This window comes from Boleophthalmus pectinirostris, unplaced genomic scaffold, assembly GCF_026225935.1.
Source record: "Boleophthalmus pectinirostris isolate CB_2022bp ecotype Guang Dong unplaced genomic scaffold, ASM2622593v1 HiC_scaffold_2, whole genome shotgun sequence".
In the NCBI taxonomy this organism is placed as follows: Eukaryota; Metazoa; Chordata; class Actinopteri; order Gobiiformes; family Gobiidae; genus Boleophthalmus; species Boleophthalmus pectinirostris.
In genome coordinates this window covers 30,111,900-30,132,066 of record NW_026571152.1, presented here as the reverse complement: position 1 = coordinate 30,132,066, position 20,167 = coordinate 30,111,900, and the positions used below count along the sequence as shown (strand labels likewise).

At 39.1% G+C, this 20,167-nt stretch overlaps 1 protein-coding gene across 1 annotated transcript in view; it reads left to right on the top strand.

Moving 5' to 3' along the window:
* Nucleotides 1-19,963, top strand: part of ldlrad3 (low density lipoprotein receptor class A domain containing 3) — a 169,681-nt gene extending 149,718 nt beyond the window's left edge. The window contains exons 5-6 of the mRNA XM_020935200.2: nucleotides 16,015-16,381; nucleotides 17,946-19,963. Coding sequence (XP_020790859.1) covers nucleotides 16,015-16,381; nucleotides 17,946-18,141 — 563 coding nt within the window. The 3' untranslated portion in view covers nucleotides 18,142-19,963. The remainder of the gene's footprint in view (nucleotides 1-16,014; nucleotides 16,382-17,945) is intronic.
* The last annotated feature ends 204 nt before the right edge of the window (nucleotides 19,964-20,167 follow it).

The following is a 20,167-nucleotide window of genomic DNA, read 5'->3' as shown; positions in this document are numbered from 1 at the left end:
GTTTTTGATGAGGTAACAGCATTATAAATATGGCTTAAAGCTCGAGAGTCCATTTTGAATATCCACAGATACACGGTGACGCTGCCAGGCCAAGTTACAAATCTTGTTTTGATTTCATTTTTCCAGCAATAAAAAACACTTCCAATTCAATATAATGAGACACTGTGGAATATCCCAGATGAAAACATAATGGTTTGCTTAATGGATTTTGAAACAGCTTCTATGCACACTCACAGGCTAATTTCATGCACAGTTTTATTCTTCTCTACCTTTCCGTCACTAACCGTTCTATGTCCTCTCCCTTTATTGCAAATACGATATGTTTAATGAGCTAATGTAACAGAAAAGTGGCTCACCCAAAATCCATCAAACATAAACCAGAACTGATTTTTTTCTCTATTTAGTTTTCTCTCTTTGCTAATGCAGCCTCTAATCCTGGGAGTGCCATTATAGATCATAAAAGGATGCTACATGCCCTCTCCATGACAGAAAATTACCAACAAGGGGATAGCTGTACACAATGAAGCATGGATAAAGGAAAGAGCGCTCCATGCTAAAGGGGGAGGGAGACAGATCCAACACTGGGAGAATAAACAAGAGGCCGAACAAAAGCCCCGGAGCTGCGCAGAGAAGGCACTTGGCTGTAATTAAAGTGCCCAAGTTGAAAGACCAAACCCCATTTCCAATCTGGACCATATGGACACTTTATGAATGCTGCATGTTGAGTATGGGAGCAGAGAAGAGGTGCCAGTGTTAGCGGATACACTGCAAAAAACTAAAATCTAGCCAAGTTAAAATGACTCAAATTCAAGCTGTATTGTGTAACTTTCTTGGTGCAGCGCCCTCCAAATGCTTTTCTCCATGGAGAGGTTATTACTTTTTCTGGAAAGTTTCACATAGAAATGTAACAATAACCGAAATATTGTGATATCGTATCGTCAGAACTCTCATAATAATATCGTGGTCCATGACAATATATCAAATTGCAAGGTTTTTCACTTAAAAGTATTAAAAAAGAGGGAACTTCATTAAGCACTTTAAATCGTATTTCTTTGGAATATTGCAGTCATGATTCACTCTGAAGACTGGTCACGGTATTTAAAAAGTTAAAAATAGTGTATGTACAATTCTGTTAATCCCTCCAAAATATCGCAATAATTATCATACCGTGAGAGGCATATTATGATAATATCCATGAGATTTGGATATCGTTACATCCCTAATTTCAGTATGGTATTAAACCTTTCTATCTTCATGGAGACCAAACCAGACCAAGTTACAGGTCAGATATGTGGAGAGGTAACCCCGTTCACAGTCAGAATTTGAGCTATAAAAGCACCTAATTGAATAAATGTAAAGTAGAGGTGTGGAACATTCCAGGAAGAACAATGACATAGAAACAAGCAGGTGGCCCCCAACCAAAAAGTTAAATAGTGCACCGTCATGATCTGAGTAAATGTACCTTCACAAGTAAGTAGCTTTTTAAAATATGAAAATACATTTAGCTCCACACAGATGTGAAAAAACAACTCTTTGCACTTAAAGGTTGTATAGAGGATTTTCCAAGGAACGAGAAATCCAGCGACTGTTTGTCCTTTTTCAAATGTTGCGCATGCGTGAAACCACCCCCCCTCCCCTACAGCTCCCTACGTAGAAACGCCTCCTCCCGCCTCCTCCTTACGCCAGAAACAGGTTTGTTTACAGCCGGTGCGCTGCACATGACTTGTAAACAACTAACTACAGTGTTGGTTAGGCAAGACGGAGAAGTGAGGAGCGGGGGGAGCGGGTGTGCGGACATTTCGTTCGCGGACGAGAAGGGAGGAGCAGGGAGAAGAGCGGAGCAGGGAGAGAGAGAGAGAGAGAGAGAGAGGAGAGAGGAGAGGGAGCGGTGCGCGGAGATTCCGTGCCCGGAGAAGTGAGGAGCAGGGGGAAGAGCGGAACGGGCAGCGGGGACAGGAGCAGGAAAGGGGTGCAGAGAAGGTTGCGCGGAGATTCCGTGCGAATGAACTAGCTACAACACGCAGCAGCAAGCGGACTCTTTCTTTGCCTTGAAAATTACGTTTTCAGACATAGGATATCGCTTTCGTGTCCTGAAAAACGTTTGACTAGCTCTTGGAAATAAAGTACGTTTTCATAATAAGCAGAAGTTTCCTGTCCAGGAGTAATTTGGCGACCAATGCGTCAGTCTTTAGACCCTGCGTCTGCTTCAGTCGCGCCATCGCTGGAATGAATCTATAAGAATCACCTTAGTTTGGCTTCGCTGCTTTTCCCCTTGTCTTCTTCTTTCAGCGACCTCAAAAACGGACTTTCTTTTGCGGCTAACTGCTCCTGGATTCTTGTCTGCCATTGCAACAAACTTTGTGCTAACTGCGAGGAAGATATAGGTCAAAAAAAGCCGCTAAGAACTGTTGCGTTGGTGGAGTAAACAGCGTCTGTGCGGCTTGCGTCTGTGGACTGCGTGACAGGCGTACGTAAACCACGTACCGGCGGCGCGCAGGCAAGTCAGTTACGCTAGAAACGTAGGGAGATTGATTGACAGCCTGTCAGCTAACAGATAACGAGGCAGTGTCGTTATCTATTGGCAAATGTTTAGCCCCACCACGTCCAGAGTTGATGAATTTTTATTCTCTTTTTTTTGGTCATCATAATTACAAGGCTACTGCACCTCTATAATGCTATCATTGACAACTTGAAACAAAAAAAATCCTCCATACAACCTTTAAACAGAAACAACAAATCTAATACTGCTTGAATTAAGAAATACAGACTTATTCCATAGGTAGATCATTTTACTTGTCAAGTAGAAACTACACAAATAAAGTAAAATGTTTAAACTTTAAGCATTTTAACTTAACTAGATATTGCTTTTTGCAGTGTAGAGACTGTCGCAACTCTCGCAACTGTGCCAGAAACAGCCTGGGGGGGAAGTTTCAGAGACAGTTTTACATTTCCCAGAAAGCAATGACAGCAAATAGTTGGATATAATGTAATGTAACCAGTTTTATTTTCATTTTGGGAGACATTGGAAATGAGTGGCGGGCCTGTACAACAATGGCAGTGTGCAATTCCCCTGGACCCTGATTTGGAATTGGTCATTTTGCTTCTGAGCTGTGAGAATGGTTTTATGGGATGTTAGTTGCTAAACAGCCCCAACACATGATGAACTCTTTTCACTTTATGTTAGCTATAATCTGTTAGTAATATGTTTTCTTCCAATTCAACATGGATGGTCCTTTTAATTCAGCGCTGAGTAGCCTGACCAGCAAGTCTCTTCTACAATCCAGAAGGAATAGAATTGGACTTTAAAATTTGAAAAATCTTGAAACGATCCAACCATAGCCTCAGATGTGGAAGATATCGCCTCTCTGAAGTCCTACTAACATTCTGAACTAAATATTTAACTTATTTTACAGAAATAAGTAATAGTTTCTTGTTTTCTGTTAAAAATCTGTGCAGTTTCTCAGTTCGCCTTATGTCGTTCCCCACCCCCCTTTTTTATGGTTGAGCAGCCATGCTTAAAAATGTTTTTATTTTTTTGCTGGTCAGGTGTATGGGTATATCTGGTCCTTAGCCATTTTTAAGTTTGATTCTATATTGTGCAGAAATTAGCTCATAAGCATTTGTTAGAAATCCAGCACACTTGTTCCTATTATATCTGACACTTTAATCAAAGACTCAGCTCTAAAGGTGACACATTGACACGCTCTACAGCCATTGACGAACTTCCCGAGTCGACGTCCTCGATTACATCGATGAGTTGTTGCAGCTTTAAATGCGTTGGTCAAGCCCTTCGCCACATGCCTGGATATATCTAATATATAATGAACTTTAAAAACATGGAGGATCAAAGTGGGGCTGTTAACTCAAATTAAATGTGCTAAAAATAAGTCTTAGCCATTTCAACAGGTCTCACACTATAAAGAAAAATATACTTTTTACTTTTCAGTCCAGAGCTAAAATGTAGTGGAGTAGAAAATATAGATACATGTTCTCAAATGTAGTGAAGTAAAAGTAAAAAGTATCCACTGTAAAATGCACTTAAGAAAAGCACAGTACCTAAAAACTTCCACCGCTGCCCTTATCCATATTCACCATTATTCATCGAAAGTCATTACTACCTGCCTCAAGGAACAAGCTGTTCTTCATGCTCCCCGAAGACTGCGATAATTGGACAGAGTTAAAACGAATGCTTCCTCCTCACTTTGAACTTTGCCCTTGTGAGGTCAGCCATGTCACACCAACTCCCCAGTATTAAAACAGGAGTCTTTCATGTTGGGCCCAGTGGACAGAATATCCCCAGTGAACTTTGATGCTTATCTTTGATCGCCACATCAAATGACTCTAGAGCAACAGTGTCTGAGGAGGCGCGCTATCTTCAAGGACTGTTGGTTTGGACTATACACATAAAGCCCTCTGCAAAGGGATGGTCACAGTGTTTTCCAAGAATCTATGCCATTATATGTGTAGAAGCAGATTTTTTTTTACTTTCCCATATTATGCTATTTTCTGATTTATGTTACAGTGTTGTTTCCTCATCAAAAACATGCCACTGGAGTTGTTTCTTGTTTCATTCACACATGTTTAACACACAAACCTCTATATTTAAGCTGTTCTTCTCATGACATCACAAGGTGGAACAGAGCATTTTCAGCTTTAGAGACGAATGACACAGGGTTACTCAAACAGGTGTGAATGAATTAGAGGATTGGAGGACAGAGTGGAGACACACAGACAGGGACTTTATTTTATATTGCACTGATTTAAGATTTCGATTTCACAAATTAAACACCTATAAGATAAAATTAATCTTTATATTCTAATCCACAAAGCACCCGAGGCAAAACAATTATAGCACCAGGCTGTCGATGTGAATGTCTGTGTCGATAGAATAATTTTAGAAGTAAAACCAACCTTGCATCTGATGGAGTTAGGTCTGAGCAGCAGCAGCGAGTTGTACTTCCTGATAGAAAGCTTGGCAGTGGCGGACTGATATATGAGAAAATAGTCCCTCAACATGCAACGATTCATGCGATTTCAAAAGTTATTCTATCAACACAGACATTTACATCGATAGTCCGGGGTAATAATTGCTTTGATTCTGGTGTTTTGTGGAGTGGGTAAGACTGTTTTTAACGGCAGACTAACTATGACCATTGACATGCACTAGCCTAGCACCAGTGACCTCTGCAAATACAAGGACTGGATGGAATATTTTAAAAAGTGTCTCCACACGTCTAACACTCTTGCTGATGAGGCTCTATGTCCAAAATTCCAAACTGTCCCTTTAAGTGGTGTCCCAAAGAAAACCACGGAAGGAAGGAGTAAACATGAGAGAGGCTTCAGAAGGCAGACATCAGATAAAAGAATCAAACTTTATTGATCTCAGTGAGGAGTTTACATCTTCTCTTCTCCTTGTGTCTCCTCTGTGAGTGGGACTTCTTCACCCATTTCCTGTAGAATCAAGGAGGAGAGTCAAGGAGAAGAATCAAGGAGAAGAAAGCGAGGAAAGAGAAACGCAGCCTATTTGAAATGTGGTTGTAGGCAGAGTTTAGGTGTTTATCCCTTTAGACTTGTGTGTTGTGTGTGTTTCAGCTCAACAAAAACATTTTTATATGATTTAATCACTGCATGTACTGTAAAATTGTGTACTGGCTGTGGTGTCAAATCCATGTGTGAAATCGATGTCTCAAACTCTCTGAACCATCTAAACGATTTGATTATTGCTTTCTTGTCTGGTCATGGTGGAAATACTATCTCCATGGAAAAAGGTGGCTTACCCTCCAAACCAGGTGCTTAAAATTACAAATAGAAATCAACAAAATGTATACTATGCCTTTTTCAATTTAGTATACCATAGTCTCACAAGCCCACGCTCTTACTGCGCATACATTACAGATCATCTTTCAGTTCTCCTCAGCATGACGTCTTTTCTCTTCTGTCATTTCTGGATTGTACAGCACTTTCCATATGCTTTACTTCTATTGTCAAGAACAGTTTTTGCATGATTACACCTCACCACATCTGACAACAGGGAGTGAGCTCACATAGCAAACCCAGGACTCAATCATCAGCCCAGCAGGCAAGCCAACACCCAACTGAGAACTAGACGTGTATTTTTTTCCCCATTACATTTCATCTTTTTGAGTATGAAGGTGCACTGTGTCACTTTTTGGTTGGGGGTTGTTTCTATTCATGTTATTCATCTGCCTGATGACGTCAAACAGCTCTTACATTTATTTAGATACATATAGAGATAGAAAGGTTTAAGACCATACTGTGATACATTCCAGACAAAGCAATAACATCTCCATGGAGAAAAGAACTTGATGGACCCTCCATCAGAAAAGTTACACAATTAGGGTTGTAACAATAACCAAAATATCGTGATATCATCGATATCATCGTCAAAGTTCTCACAATAATATTTTTGATCTAGCCTGATTCATCAGTCGGTTTCATTTCTTTGAAACCATCTGACCTCGCAACATAAGGATTCGTTCGCTTGATGGTGGGCGGGTGCTTTTTTTATTTAACCAATTGCTGCTATTTGGTCATGACATATGTAATGCACCGCTAACAGGGCAAACTGGTATATTAAGCTCGATCTCAGGAATCGTTGCCAACACAGAATGTATGGCTTCCTCTACATCCATCTTGACCGCTTTGTTTACTGTTGTGCTGTACCACAAAAGGGACCGAGACAGGCACGTGAGTTTGACATCATGGCTTCACAGCTCTTCTCTGATTGGCCGGTGCACGGTCTACAACTTCCGAGGTTCTTACAAACCATCTAGTGTATTCAGATACACTAGATGCAATAGCTAAAAAAGACAGAGGGAACTACATAGACCACGATCCTTTGCTCCATTTCAGACTACAATAAGAAATAACAGTTCTAAGCACTTTTAAGTCTTAGATCTTTGGATTAAGTCTTGTCAAGGCATTTTAAGAGGAAAAAGTAGCATGTTAACAGCTTTCTTAACCGCCACAAATATCGCAATAAATTCCGTGAGATGTATATCATGAAAATATTTTACAGAGAGATTTGGATATTGTTACATCCCTAACCGTGAGCCTAACCACTATATCGTGAGCTTTCCCATGATATCACAATAAATATCGTAGCGTGAGGTTCATGCCGTGATGATATCGTATCGTGGCACTTGGATATCGTTACACCCTTATATACACAATGCACCATTACTGCCACTAGTACTAGGACACTCAAAAGACATAGCAGTTACTTTAGTTTCTCTATCCCCAAAGAGTCTCTGTGGCAAAGGCTGGCACAGCACTGGTATCTTTTTGCGCTTCTTTTTGCTTGGTAATTATGTAAAATAATTCTTCTTTGTTTTGGCTACTCTCTGCAGCGCGTCCAGTTTATAATTAATTGGTAGCGTGAAGGACTCGGCCAATTTAAACCCACTGGGGAGGGGTTATGGGGGCTTGTTTTATTGGCTAGTGGCAGGTCCGGAGCACTAGGAGAGAGGAGCGTCTGAATTAGATTAGATTTAATTAAGGCGTGGGCCCCCGCTCGGACTACACACTACAGTTACATATCAATGGGCTGTGTTCCAGGACGCCTCTTGTTGTAGATTCAAAGTGCGCGCTGCAAAATATTCCCCCAGGCCTTGAAGGTCAGGGACTCAAAGAGGAACATGGGGCGTGGTATGTCAAGATATGATACAGTAATGAAAGAGACGCAAAAAAACCACTAATGGATTAAGTAACTGTCTGTAGCATAAGAAGTCTCATTTAAAGTACGAAGGATTTTTTTTTTTTTTTTTGCCTGTAATGTTACACACTATGGCATTAAAGGGGCCATATTATACTATATTCTGATCTGTTATAATGTTGTTTCCTCATCAAAAACATACCTGGAGTTGGGTTTTGTTTCATTCACACGTTTAATGCAAAAATCCTGCATATTTAGGCTGAGTTCTTCTCTCTGTTCCACCTTGTGATGCCATGAGGTAATACGGGATGTGCTCCACTGTGTTTTTAAACTCTATTAGGGTTGCCAACCGCCCCTTGAAAAATGGAATCGTCCCGTCTTCAGAAACAAAAGTACGCATTCTTTATTGAGCTGAAAAAGGATGCACTTTGTCCCAGATTACTGTGAGAATCAAAAATAGTGTGTGGTAAATGGAATGGCGCTTTATAAAAAAATTTACAGTAAACGTATTCTCAGCCTCTCCTGTTCTGTGACCAGTGAGCTGACAGTACACTCACATCCCTCTCATGATCTCACTGGTCGAGGATGCTTGCGTTGCGAAGAAGATACCAGAAAACAACAAAGCAGCATGGACGACAGTGGCGCAGACAGTGCTTTATGGTGGTCTGTCGAAATGGGCTGTCCCATCAAAATGAGCTACCTGCAGCCTAACATAGGTATTCTGCTGCAAATCTAACACGGACATGTCCATGCTTATGTGCTTAACTGGTCAAAACATACAATAAAACCAATATTCTTTTGAAATGTGACTTGTTAGTCCACTTCTGCCTCAAGAGCTCAAATTGGCAGCATTTAAACTGGAACAGCGCTTGGGGAGAGTGGGCATGTGCAGTAGGGCTGTATAGCTCAAATCAACGGGAAGCTCAAATCAACAGGACACCGGCCCTGCCAATGAGGTGCCCCTTATTTATTTTTCAGGGAGCTGGCAACCCTAAACTCTATACACCTTCACTAGAATAATTTGGATGATTTCATAACTAGAATTATTCATCTCTATTGAACAAAAGGCAAAAGGAAGCTGTTAACTTGAAAACTACCACTGCATGACATCACAAGGTGGAACAGAGCATTTTGGCCTTAGAGATGCAGACAGACTAATAATAAAGGGCCACTCAAACATATGTGAATGAAACAAAACACAGCTCATTGTATGTTTTTGATGCTCACAAGAGTCAATTTTGAGTAAGAGAGTTTTTTCAAGGTTTTTTCAAGGTAAATACATTTAATCCCTTACTGTGGAACATTCTAGAAAAAGTAACATCTCCATGGCAACCAAAAGAAATGCCCTGCAGCAGAATTGTTACAAAGTGCACCCTCCTTGACGCATTGGAGTTAAATTTAGTTCTGTGTGTATGTTTGTGAGTTGTTTGTGGTCAGCCCTTGTGTATTGTAAAGGACATTTTCAATAGGTACTTTACTGGTGTCATATATAACCAGGGGCAGGGGCGAACAAAGGGCAGTTCTGTGTCCAAATAATTTCCCTTGTGGATCAATAAAGTTTGTCTAAGTCTAAGTGCAGTTCTTTTTGTGCTCTGTTAGAATCGGTGAAAATACACAGCTTTGTTTTTCGTTCAGTCACATGGATATTGTCGACTTGCTTTTTGTCAGCGCTACGATTCTAACGTGGTTTAAAACTCACAAAAAGCACTCAAAGCTTCAGAAACTCAGAGTCAGATAATACAGGAACACTCAAGCAGGCAGGAATATGTGTTTTAATTCTAACAATTTTAAGACTATATTGGGGAAGACTGGTGAAATGAGGGAGAGAATGGTTCACTGTCAGTTACGGTTTAATTTTAACCAACTTAATCCATAATTACAACACGCTATTTGTTGTCATGTTATTGGATACAAAGTAGAAATCCATAACTTTCACTTTGGTTTATTTCTCTCTAAGCTTTCAAGGTCTTGACTTGTATACGCCGCAGTAATCCCTCCATTGGGCTAAACCTGATATCCCCCAAGAGCTGTGAGACTCAAAATACTTCAGAAATGTTTCGAATGCTAAGCACCGATGCTTTTTCTGGAAAGTCTAACTCTTATAGATACCAGTATACAGACTATTGATTGAACTCTGTGATAGCACTTAGAAAGAGGTTTTCTGGCAGAGTCTTTTTTTCTCCTCAGATGTTGTTTCCTGGAAGCAAGTCTTTATATTGCTTTAGATAAAATTACATTTGTCAAAGTACATTCAAAGTAAAGGCATATTTTTAGCTTTCTGCCATGTTACATTGCTGTTTCTTAAAGGGCATATTACACCATTTTCTGATCAGATATTGTTTGCCTCATCACAAACATACCTGGAGCTGTGTTTTGTTTCTTTCACACATGTTTAACACACAAATCCTGCATATTTAGGCTGTGTTCTTCTCTCAAACAGAAAACACTCAGTCATGTGATAAGAGGAAGTACTCCACTGCGTTTTTAAACTCCATATAATTTCACTAGAATCATTTAGATAATTTCAGATCTGGAATTGCCAATCTGTACTGAACTAAAGGTAAAAGCTGTTAACTTGAAAACTGAATGAAACAAAACACAACTCCAGGTATGTTTTGATGAGGTAGCAACTTTTTAACATGACTAAAAGCTCATGAGTCATTTTTGTGTAATATAGGGTGTTTAAAGCTGCCCTGTGTAACTTTTCCTGCGTAACTTTTCTGATTTGAAGCTTGGCAGTAAACTTCACACTAAACTCTTTCAAAATGGCCTTGAGAAACATACATTCTTACTGTGAGCTGTAACAGACCTGGCCTGTAACTCTGTCCATGCAGTGTCTCCTTCTTTTCCCCACGGATGTAGATAAGTTAAATGCCATGCTGTGAAACATTCCAGGCAAATCACATGGAGATAATTAGAGAAGTTATACAGTGCGCTTACATACCTACAGTAGAGTCACATTTTGTTTCATTTATTTAAACCTGCATTTGGCTCTGTCAAATCTATGAAGCACTGACATCAACTCTTAAAGATGCACTGTGTAACTTTTTTGGTTGAGGGTCAATCAAATGCTTTTCTTTATGGAGATGTTATTGTTTTCTATCTTCATGGAGACCAAACCAGACCAAGATACAGGTCAGATGTGGAGAGGCAACCCTACATACAGTCAGATTGCCTGTTTATCTAGGTAATTTTGGGCTATAAAACCTCATGTAATTACATAAATGAGATCTGTTTAATGTCATATTGTGGAACATTCTAAGCAGAGCAATGACATACCCATAGAAACAAGAAGGTGACGGACCTCCAACCGAAAAGTTACACAGGGCTTCAAAAAAGCCTCATGTCCTCCTTTAAACCGAAGCGTGTAAAAAGGAAATGCAGACAACATCCAGATCATTTTGAACTTTTATGAGGCACGCAGAGATTTGATGTTTACAGGGCCCTGAAGCGTTGGTGTAATTTGAGTTGTACTTTTATGTTTCTAGTTCCTCATTAGCACAGACTCACTACAGTGTTTTAATAAATAGCAGCTCTCCGCTTTGTTATTGCTCCACCTCCTTAACCCTCACACTGCCTGGAGAGAGGAAGGGCTACTCAGAAAGGAAAACGATATGGCTTTTGAATTCACAGCCATAGTATCTGCATTTTACTTTATATAACTTGAAGTAATGTGTATGATTCTCTCAGATGGGGAATAAGAGTCAATTTGATGCATTTCTTACTTTGTATTCTCATAAGAAATATCACAAATGTTGAACCTGGTCTGATTTCTTTTAGTGACTAGACCAAAGAACTGTAATCAAATTTATTTCAGCTTCTCTTGTTTGTATTAAATATTATTGGCCAAAAGTGCATTCTTAAGAAGGATACTGAGAATTAACAATCACTGCCTGAATGAATAAAACTCAAAGTATGTTTTTGAGTTCAAAAGTATGAGTCCAATAGCAAAAAAACAATATCTACGCTTTGAGAAATTGCCAAAAGAAGTTTTTCTTTCTGATACCATTTTTAGAGATATTAGCAATGACATTAATGTTTGATGGATTTTATCAAGAAGGGATGGAATTATATTTTAATACCAGTAAAATGGATTTGGCTTTTGAAAATATTGGTAGATAGCGATATTAAAAAATTATTATCGTGATCATTTTGGTCAATATTCAAACAATTATTATTTTTTTATTAATTAATTATTGCATTTATATAGCACCTTTCAATATACCAAAAGCACTTTACATTTCATTATTCATTCACTTCACACTTGGTGGTAGTAAGCTACTAGTTACTACTGTAGCTACAGCTGCCCTGGGACAGACTGACAGAAGCAAGGCTGCCAATTTGCATCATCAGCCCCTCTGACCACCACCAACACTCATGCATACACAATGTGGGTGAAGTGTCTGGCCTAATTAAGGACACAGTGACGGTTTTTGTGACTGGCGCCCCCCTGTGGCACCTGATTTTCCCAGCGGCCTCCCATCCAAGCACTAACCAGGCCCAGCCCTGCTGAGCTTCTGAGACCTGATGGGATCAGGCTTTGACAAGCCGATATGACCAATACTGTACTGTAATTTTAGTTACACAATGCATTTATTCAGCATTTATTTCTCAGAAAATGAATAAATAAAATAAATAAATAAATATTAAAATAATATAGGCTACAAATATGTACCTTAGAGCAGTTTTGCCATGTATAAAACATAAAATGAATAAAATATACTTGTACTGTACATGAAATAAGGCATAGAAAAACATAAATGTATCCAAAATAAACTATATATCCAGCTATTCTACAATCTCTGTATTTAAAAAAATATAATAAATATACTTGTTTATATAAAAAAATATCCCAAAATAAATGAAATCGTGATCAAAATTAAATTAATTGCACAGCCTTAAGATATGCACATCCAGTAAAAGTTGCAACTGTGTGTTGGGACCAAAGACAAAAACTATGTAGAAGCAAAAACAGATGCGGGTCTGTTTTTCAAATTTTGCACAGCTTTTGAAAATATTACAGTACTTAAACTGCAATACGTTAACTGCAAGCCTCCAATTACTTTTTCAAATGGCACTAAACTGTTTTTGCAAATGAACTCTTGACAATATTATAAAATAGTTCAAATCTGTGTGTAAGTGTAATTAAAACATGCTTGCTGTAACATTTTGCCTGGTTGTTGCCATGATTGAAGTTATGTATGTTGCTATATCTTGTATCTGTACTCTGGGATCTCATCTCCATATCATGTTCAGAATGTTTCGCGCTGTAAACAAGTGAAACACATTTACATGTTGTGTATCGCCTTCCCTGATTGAAATTCTCCCACTGTGCATCACCAGTCAGCACAAATCTTTAAGTGCCATTCCCTGCTCCCATCTGGAATAATAAGCTCTCCCTTGTAGTCAGTGGTCCCTTCTCTTGCCTCGACTCCACATCCACACAGTGTTTTTACGGCACAGCTTGCTTTCATCATGGCTGTCCCTGGGCCCTTCCTGTGACAAACATTGTAATCCGCCACAGCCCCTGGTCTCTACTCCGCCTCCTCTCATCTCCAATGAAACAGCTCCTTGTCGCATTTTATCTCAATCGGCTGCAAACTGTCCTGGCCTCATACGGAATTATTTAGCCCCCACTGTCTGCGCCGCTTTGCCTCTTTTGTATTAAAAGTGCTGGGGCTTGTTAAATCGCAAGGTCCCTCAAGTAACCTTTGCTCCTTGTAGTCGTCGAGTAAAGTGCCACCGCTCCCTTGCTCTCATCTCGGAGCAGCTGTGTGTGTTAAATCAAAGCACACTTCACCAAAAATGAACCTGAAAACTATTTATTATGGACTATTTATGTCTTTCGCCGGCTCCTCCATCTTCATTCCAATCTCATTCCAGTGCAACAACTCATCCTCCAATCTTCCCTCCGCTGCAATTCTCTCTAAATTATGATGGCTTCACACGTGTGTTTAGATTAAAGGCGCTGTAGCAGAGTTTGAACCGTGATTGAGGAACATAGTCAAGTTTGATCTGTGGACTCTCCCCATTTAGTGTTTGTTGCACAGTGACAGAGAAACTAATCCTGTGCAAAAGTGCAGATTAAATTAAATGGCATGCTTATGTTTTATTATAAACACAGAAAGGGCAAAGATGGTAAAAAGTAAATGGTCATCGTTTTATATAGCGCTTTTTCACCCTCAAGACTAGTGTCGTAGTACTCCAGTTTGGGCTTTTTTTTTGTTTGTTTGTTTGTTTGTTTTGCGATCTTGATCTCATCTCAGACTCGACCGCATTTGGACTTGGTCTTGTCTCAGTCTTGAAAACGTTTGGACTCGGTCTTGTCTTGGTCTTGAACGCACTTGGACTCGGTCTTGTCTCAATCTTGAAAATGTTTGGACTCGGTCTTGTCTCGGGCTTGAAAGCGCTTGGATTCGGTCTTGTCTTGGCTTTGAAAGAGCTTGGACTCAGACTTGTCTCGGTCTTGAAAGCTCTTGGACTCGGTCTTGTCTCGGGCTTGAAAGCACTTCGATTCGGTCTTGTCTCGGGCTTGAAAGGCTTGGATTCGGTCTTGTCTTGGCCTTGAAAGAGCTTGGACTCAGACTTGTCTCGGTCTTGAAAGCTCTTGGACTCGGTCTTGTCTCGGGCTTGAAAGCGCTTCGATTCGGTCTTGTCTCGGGCTTGAAAGGCTTGGATTCGGTCTTGTCTTGGCCTTTAAAGCGCTTGGACTCAGTCTTGTCTCGGGCTTGAAAGCGCTTGGACTCGGTTTTGTCTCGGTCTTGTCTCAGGCTTGAAAGCGCTTGGATTCGGTCTTGTCTCGGGCTTGAAAGCGCTTGAACTTGGTCTAGTCTTGGTCACGAGGTCTGACACTTGACGAGTGATAAAATGTGTAAGAGAATTTAAGTAATTTATCTTCCACGTACATCTCAGTTTAACATTGACTCACAATAGCTAAACTTACACCATGATCTTCCCTTGGCATACCACTGGCATATCACTATCTAAATTGTGGCATATTGCTGTCTAACTGGTGCCTACTGGCCTTCATAATCTCACCACACTTGCTTTATAAACCTCCTTGTTTGGAAGCTTAGTCAAGGGGCTTGAACACTCAAAGATCATACAATGTTCACTTTTGAAATCATACTATATTGACTTTTCAGCTACCCCGGGTCTGTAATATTGATGGTAGATAAACTTCTCCTGCTTAAGACATCCAGTTGGTCTCCAGCCTTTTATTTCCACCCTTTCTTGGACAAGCTGAAAACTACAACAAAATGGAGATAGATCTATAAAAATATTGATATAGTGTGTGCCAAAATATCTGAAAATACAAATAAATGTCAAAAATTACAAAGATGGTCTTGATTTGGTCTTGATGAACCGTGGTCTCGGTCTTGTCTCGGTCTCGGCTTTTAAAAGTCTCAGTCTTGTTTCAGTCTTGACCCTCAGAGGTCTTGGTCTTGTCCTGGTCTTGGAAACATGTGGTCTCGGACTGGCCTTGGTCTTGATTAGCACGGTCTTGACTACATCTTTACTCAAGACACATCACTCACCCATTCACACAGATATTCATACTCCAGTGTACACAAACACTTTAAGCAAGGGTGGTTAAGTGTCTTACCCAAGGAGACAACAACAGCATTCATCTGTGGGAGCTGGAATCGCCAACATGTGGGTCAGTGGATTTGACCGCTCAACCAATGATGTGGACAAACACTCACACTGAACTGAGCTACTGTCACCGAAATGTGGCGTCTGAACTGTAATCCAAACGTTGGTTCAGTTATTGTGCAGTGAGGGCGAGACATTTACCCTACCTGGCCTTTCTGAAATACATTCCCAGCACCAACTGTGACTAATTATTGTACAGTGGAATTAGTCATTTATTATGAGTAAAGAGCAGATGACTCTATAAATTACTTTGTTAAACTATTATGTAGACTGCAATGGCCTCTTTTTTAAATGAACCTGAATATTTTAGGCTAATAACTATAGTGTCTAATTAAGAGGCAAATTAAGCGAAACTCAGTGACCATTTTGAATTAAAATGGCTAAAAGAACATTTTGTTACACCTGCCCAATGAATCCATCTCCAGTGTGCATTAGAATGGACTAAATGGTCAATATAAGAGATAATGGTGATTGCTTATGGCTGTTTCAATAAACCTTAACAATACAATATATGAATAATTTAAATTAATAAGACAGCACCAAAAGTGGGAGTGATTATCTCATAACTAGATCTCTGTTTCAGTTTATAATGTCACCATGTCCTTTGCTTGGTTACTCCATTGTGTAATATGTTTTTCTGGATACCTAATATAACTTACCTCTTTTGATTTTCTTTCTTTCAGAGGCTCCAGGACAGGACTTTGTGACTCTGGACTACCGCCTGCGTTACTACCCCAGCATCACGTACGCAGTCATTGGCAGTGCTGTCATCTTCGTCCTGGTTGTGGCTTTACTCGCTCTGGTCCTTCATCACCAGAGGAAGAGGAGCGTGCTGCTTCCCAGAGGAGTACGAGGCAGCTCCCATCACCACCAGCCCCTGCTCCTGTCTCGTCTGGTGATCTTGGACCGCATGTCCCCGAGCAGTGGTGCAGCCGTGGGCCAGTACAGCTCCACGCCCCAGGCCCTGCAGCTGCTGTCAGGGACGCTCTACCCATCAGGAATCTCACTGGACTCTCCTCCGTCGTACTCACAGGCTGTTCTGGACGCCAGGTGACTCTAGAGATATAATACTGCCAGTTTATATTGTCTGTTGGCATACATCTAGATCAGTTGTTCTAACATTTCACACTAGACTATTAAATGGTATGAATCGATTCTTGAGTAATTACATTTAAGCTAATACAGCACTATTAGTATTAGTCCAGGAATTTAAATTTCATTCACTACGTTTACGTGAAAAGCTTAATTCCGAATAAAAATTATTTAACTCTGCATAAAAATTAATTCTGCTTTAAAAACACCATGTTAACACTTAATTCCTTATGAAAAATATTAAATATCTAAGTAAATGTGTGACTTATTCAGATTTAAAAGCAGAATTAATTAAACATTTATTCTTCTTAAAAATTATTCCGGTCATTCAGCGCATGCTCGTTGCGTTGCCTTTCGGACTTTGATCAACTGCTCTTTGGATTTGCGAGTGGGATGCAGGAGTGGGTTGAGGTAGAGCAGCCGTTGACTCAGTTTGTCTTCTTCCTCCCTTCTCCGACACTCTTCCCTTCTCCTCCTCAGTTGACAGACGTAAAGCGTGATTAGACAATTCTGGAGCTGCTGCTTAATTATCATCGGAACGACTGCGAAAAAAGTTTGTATTTGAGTGTAAAAGTTTGTGTGTGTATTTTCTTCCGGTCGATGTAAATACGTTTGTGTCTCTGTCCAATCAGAACCCTTCCCGAACCACAGACTTTGAGGCGAATAAAATAAAGGCGATTTAACGTGTTTTCCATGTAAACCTCAATTTGGAATTATTATTTCCATGTAAACTTGAAGGAGAATATTCAGCACAATTAATTCCAAATTTAAAAAACATGATGTAAACGTGGCAATGTAGCCTTAAACACACCAGAAAAAACTAAGCAGTTAAATCCATGAAATGTACTTCGTCCCATGTCACAGAACATTTTGGGCACATCTCCATGGAAACAAGCAGGTGCCAGACCCTCCACACACAGTAAAATTAATCAATCTATTAATTAATCAGTACAACAGTACATGAAAAATATAAGTGTTGTACAGTCATACATCTTTGTGCTGTTTTCCACTAGTGCAGATGAAAAATAGCTCGCAGTAGCTACAGGAACAATGCCGACTGTAACTAATACATTGTAATTATACCAGAAGTACAGTTTTTAATGGCTTGGCCCCATTCACAGTAATGACTCCACTCTCAAATCCAACCTAAAGTGCAAACTGTGCAATAGCTCTGATGCACCCCATTATGTCTCTTCTTCTATAGATGTGCTTTTGCGGCCAGCAGTCAATAGGTCCTTTTAAAACCATTTATTTTTTCATCACACAATTCAATGAATCTGTCAAACATGTTGATGTTCTTTATAATGGTTTTCTATTTTGGAACTAAAATGAGCCTTGATTACAACTGAAAATGACAGTATTTACACACAATTGAACATAAAAAGTGCCATTAACCTTGAATACAAAGGCCAGAGTGTTGTAAACATCAAACTCAATTGAAAACATTACTTTGAAGTTAAAATAGTCTCTTATAAGTGAAAAACTATTTTACTGTATCCTGATTTTATTTTCTTTCCCATAGCCGACCCCCATGGTTTGACCTGCCCCCTCCTCCATACAACCCAGACGGAGAGGTCCCATCGGAGAGTGAGCTTCCCCAGTATGAGGCGTCCCAGGACCCCAACTCATCGCCGGAGTCTGCCCCATGCACATCCAGGACTGTCTCCATGCCCACGGACACAAGGACTGACTCCAGACAAGAGGCCCAGCAGCCATAGACATTGTAAATAAATACATAAAAAAAAACATATGTTAGACTGAGGACCATAGACTGGGCATTGTGGAACAAAAAAAAAATGACTGAGAAGAATGAGTGTTATTGTATGGCTCTGAGAAGCACTGGACTCAATATGCAAGACTGAAGTGGTGTGATGGCGCCCTCTTCTGGAGGTGAGGCAGAATTACAAAACATCTACAGAAACATGTCTCCTATACCTGTCATTATTGTTCCTTATACATTTGAGTAGCATAGCGCTATGTAAAGTGTATGGAGAAATGTTGTTATTTAAGAAAAATCTAGTAGAAATTGTAACTGTTACTAAAAACAATCTTTTACTGAAGAAAATACTCAGTGTGATATAAGACTGAATCTACATATTTGTTCTAAATATGTCACTTTTTCAAATCGTATCTTCCATGGTTCAAATACAGCAATACTTAGGTCAGCATTTCTTCATGTTCTTCCTGAGAATCGATGTGACTATACAAGAATGTATTCTTGATATAAACCATCAGAGTAAATTGAGTGTTTAATTATAAGAGTACAGTAAAACATTGTAGAACAAATTATACTTAGCATAATTAGAAGAACTTCACATTTCTGTATTAATGAGCCTCTCTTTTCTGTGAGTGATTTATACCCAATGTTACTTATTCAGATTTGTATATGATGATCTTTAGCCCTCTTTGACTGTAATAGATCAATTATTTCTCGTTTTGTAACACTTTGAGGTACAAGAGCAGCTTATGTTGAAATACATATCAATTTATAGTACCGAGTATTGAACTAAATCCTTTTAAATGCTATGTCAATCTTAGGGGATGTTTTGTTACAAAAATGCTCAAATTTTGTTTGCAAATGCATATGCAACCCAATTTAAATGTGCCTTTACTTTATACTAACTTTATAATAGAAGGGTCATGTGAACATACTAATGATGTAAGATTATAACTACATAAATGTGTCACTTTACTGACCTCTTGTGGTTGCAGTTAGTATCTTATTTTTACCTACATTTAGGGATACCCTCTTGTAACATACAGATACGTTTGTATCTGTTATCATTCCTATAGTCTGTATTGTATTGGCCACAAACCTATTACATTTTGTAGAAGACATTTGAGATATTTATGTACTGGTCTAACCTCAAGTGCCTTCATTTTGATGGATATTATATTCGGGAGATTTGGTGAGTTTCACATTGGTCTTTTAAACCACTGACTTCTGTTGTTTATTTCCCTGTGCAGCCTTTAGAGTACAGAAAACTGACTGATGCCTTTATCTGAAGGAACTGTGTTTGTGACTGTTTTTGTTCAACACTGTAAATAGAAGCTAGCGTGCGGGTCAAGAGATGTATTTAATAGAATGAATGTCTATCATTGTAAATATGATTTTATATTAGTGATAGCTGTTTCTGCTAAACAATCACACCAAAGATAATCTTGTCTGATCATTTCAAATCACTGTGTCGCAGTTTTCATATCATCTCTTCAGCGGTAAACTGGAAAACAGCATCAGGACCTGTTTTGCTCTGTCAAAACATGCAATAATTTTTTCCAAAATATTATGTTCAAAGTTTCTGTATTGTACATTTAAAGTAATATAAAATTATTCATCTGTCATTTGTCCATGTGTTTCATTTACTGAGAAGGTGTGTGTACAGTGAAGCATCCAGTGGATATTGTTAGATTTATGATAACAAGATTTACAGTATTAAAAATAACAAAAACAAACAAACAAACAAAAAAAGAAAGAAACATAATTTAAGGTCCTATATTATGCAAAAAATATTAGTGTAATGTTATAATCCTTATAATGTCACCTCCTCAAAAACATGCCTGGAGGTGTTTTTTTTTTTTTTTTTTTATTCATACATATTTGAGGATTTTTGTTTTTGTTTTTTGTTTGTTTTATTTTTTTTAATTATTATTAGTCTTTCTACATCTCAAAGCTCAAAATACTCTGTTCTACATTGTGATGCTATGTAGTGGTAGTTTTTTTATGTTAACAGCTCCTTTTACCTA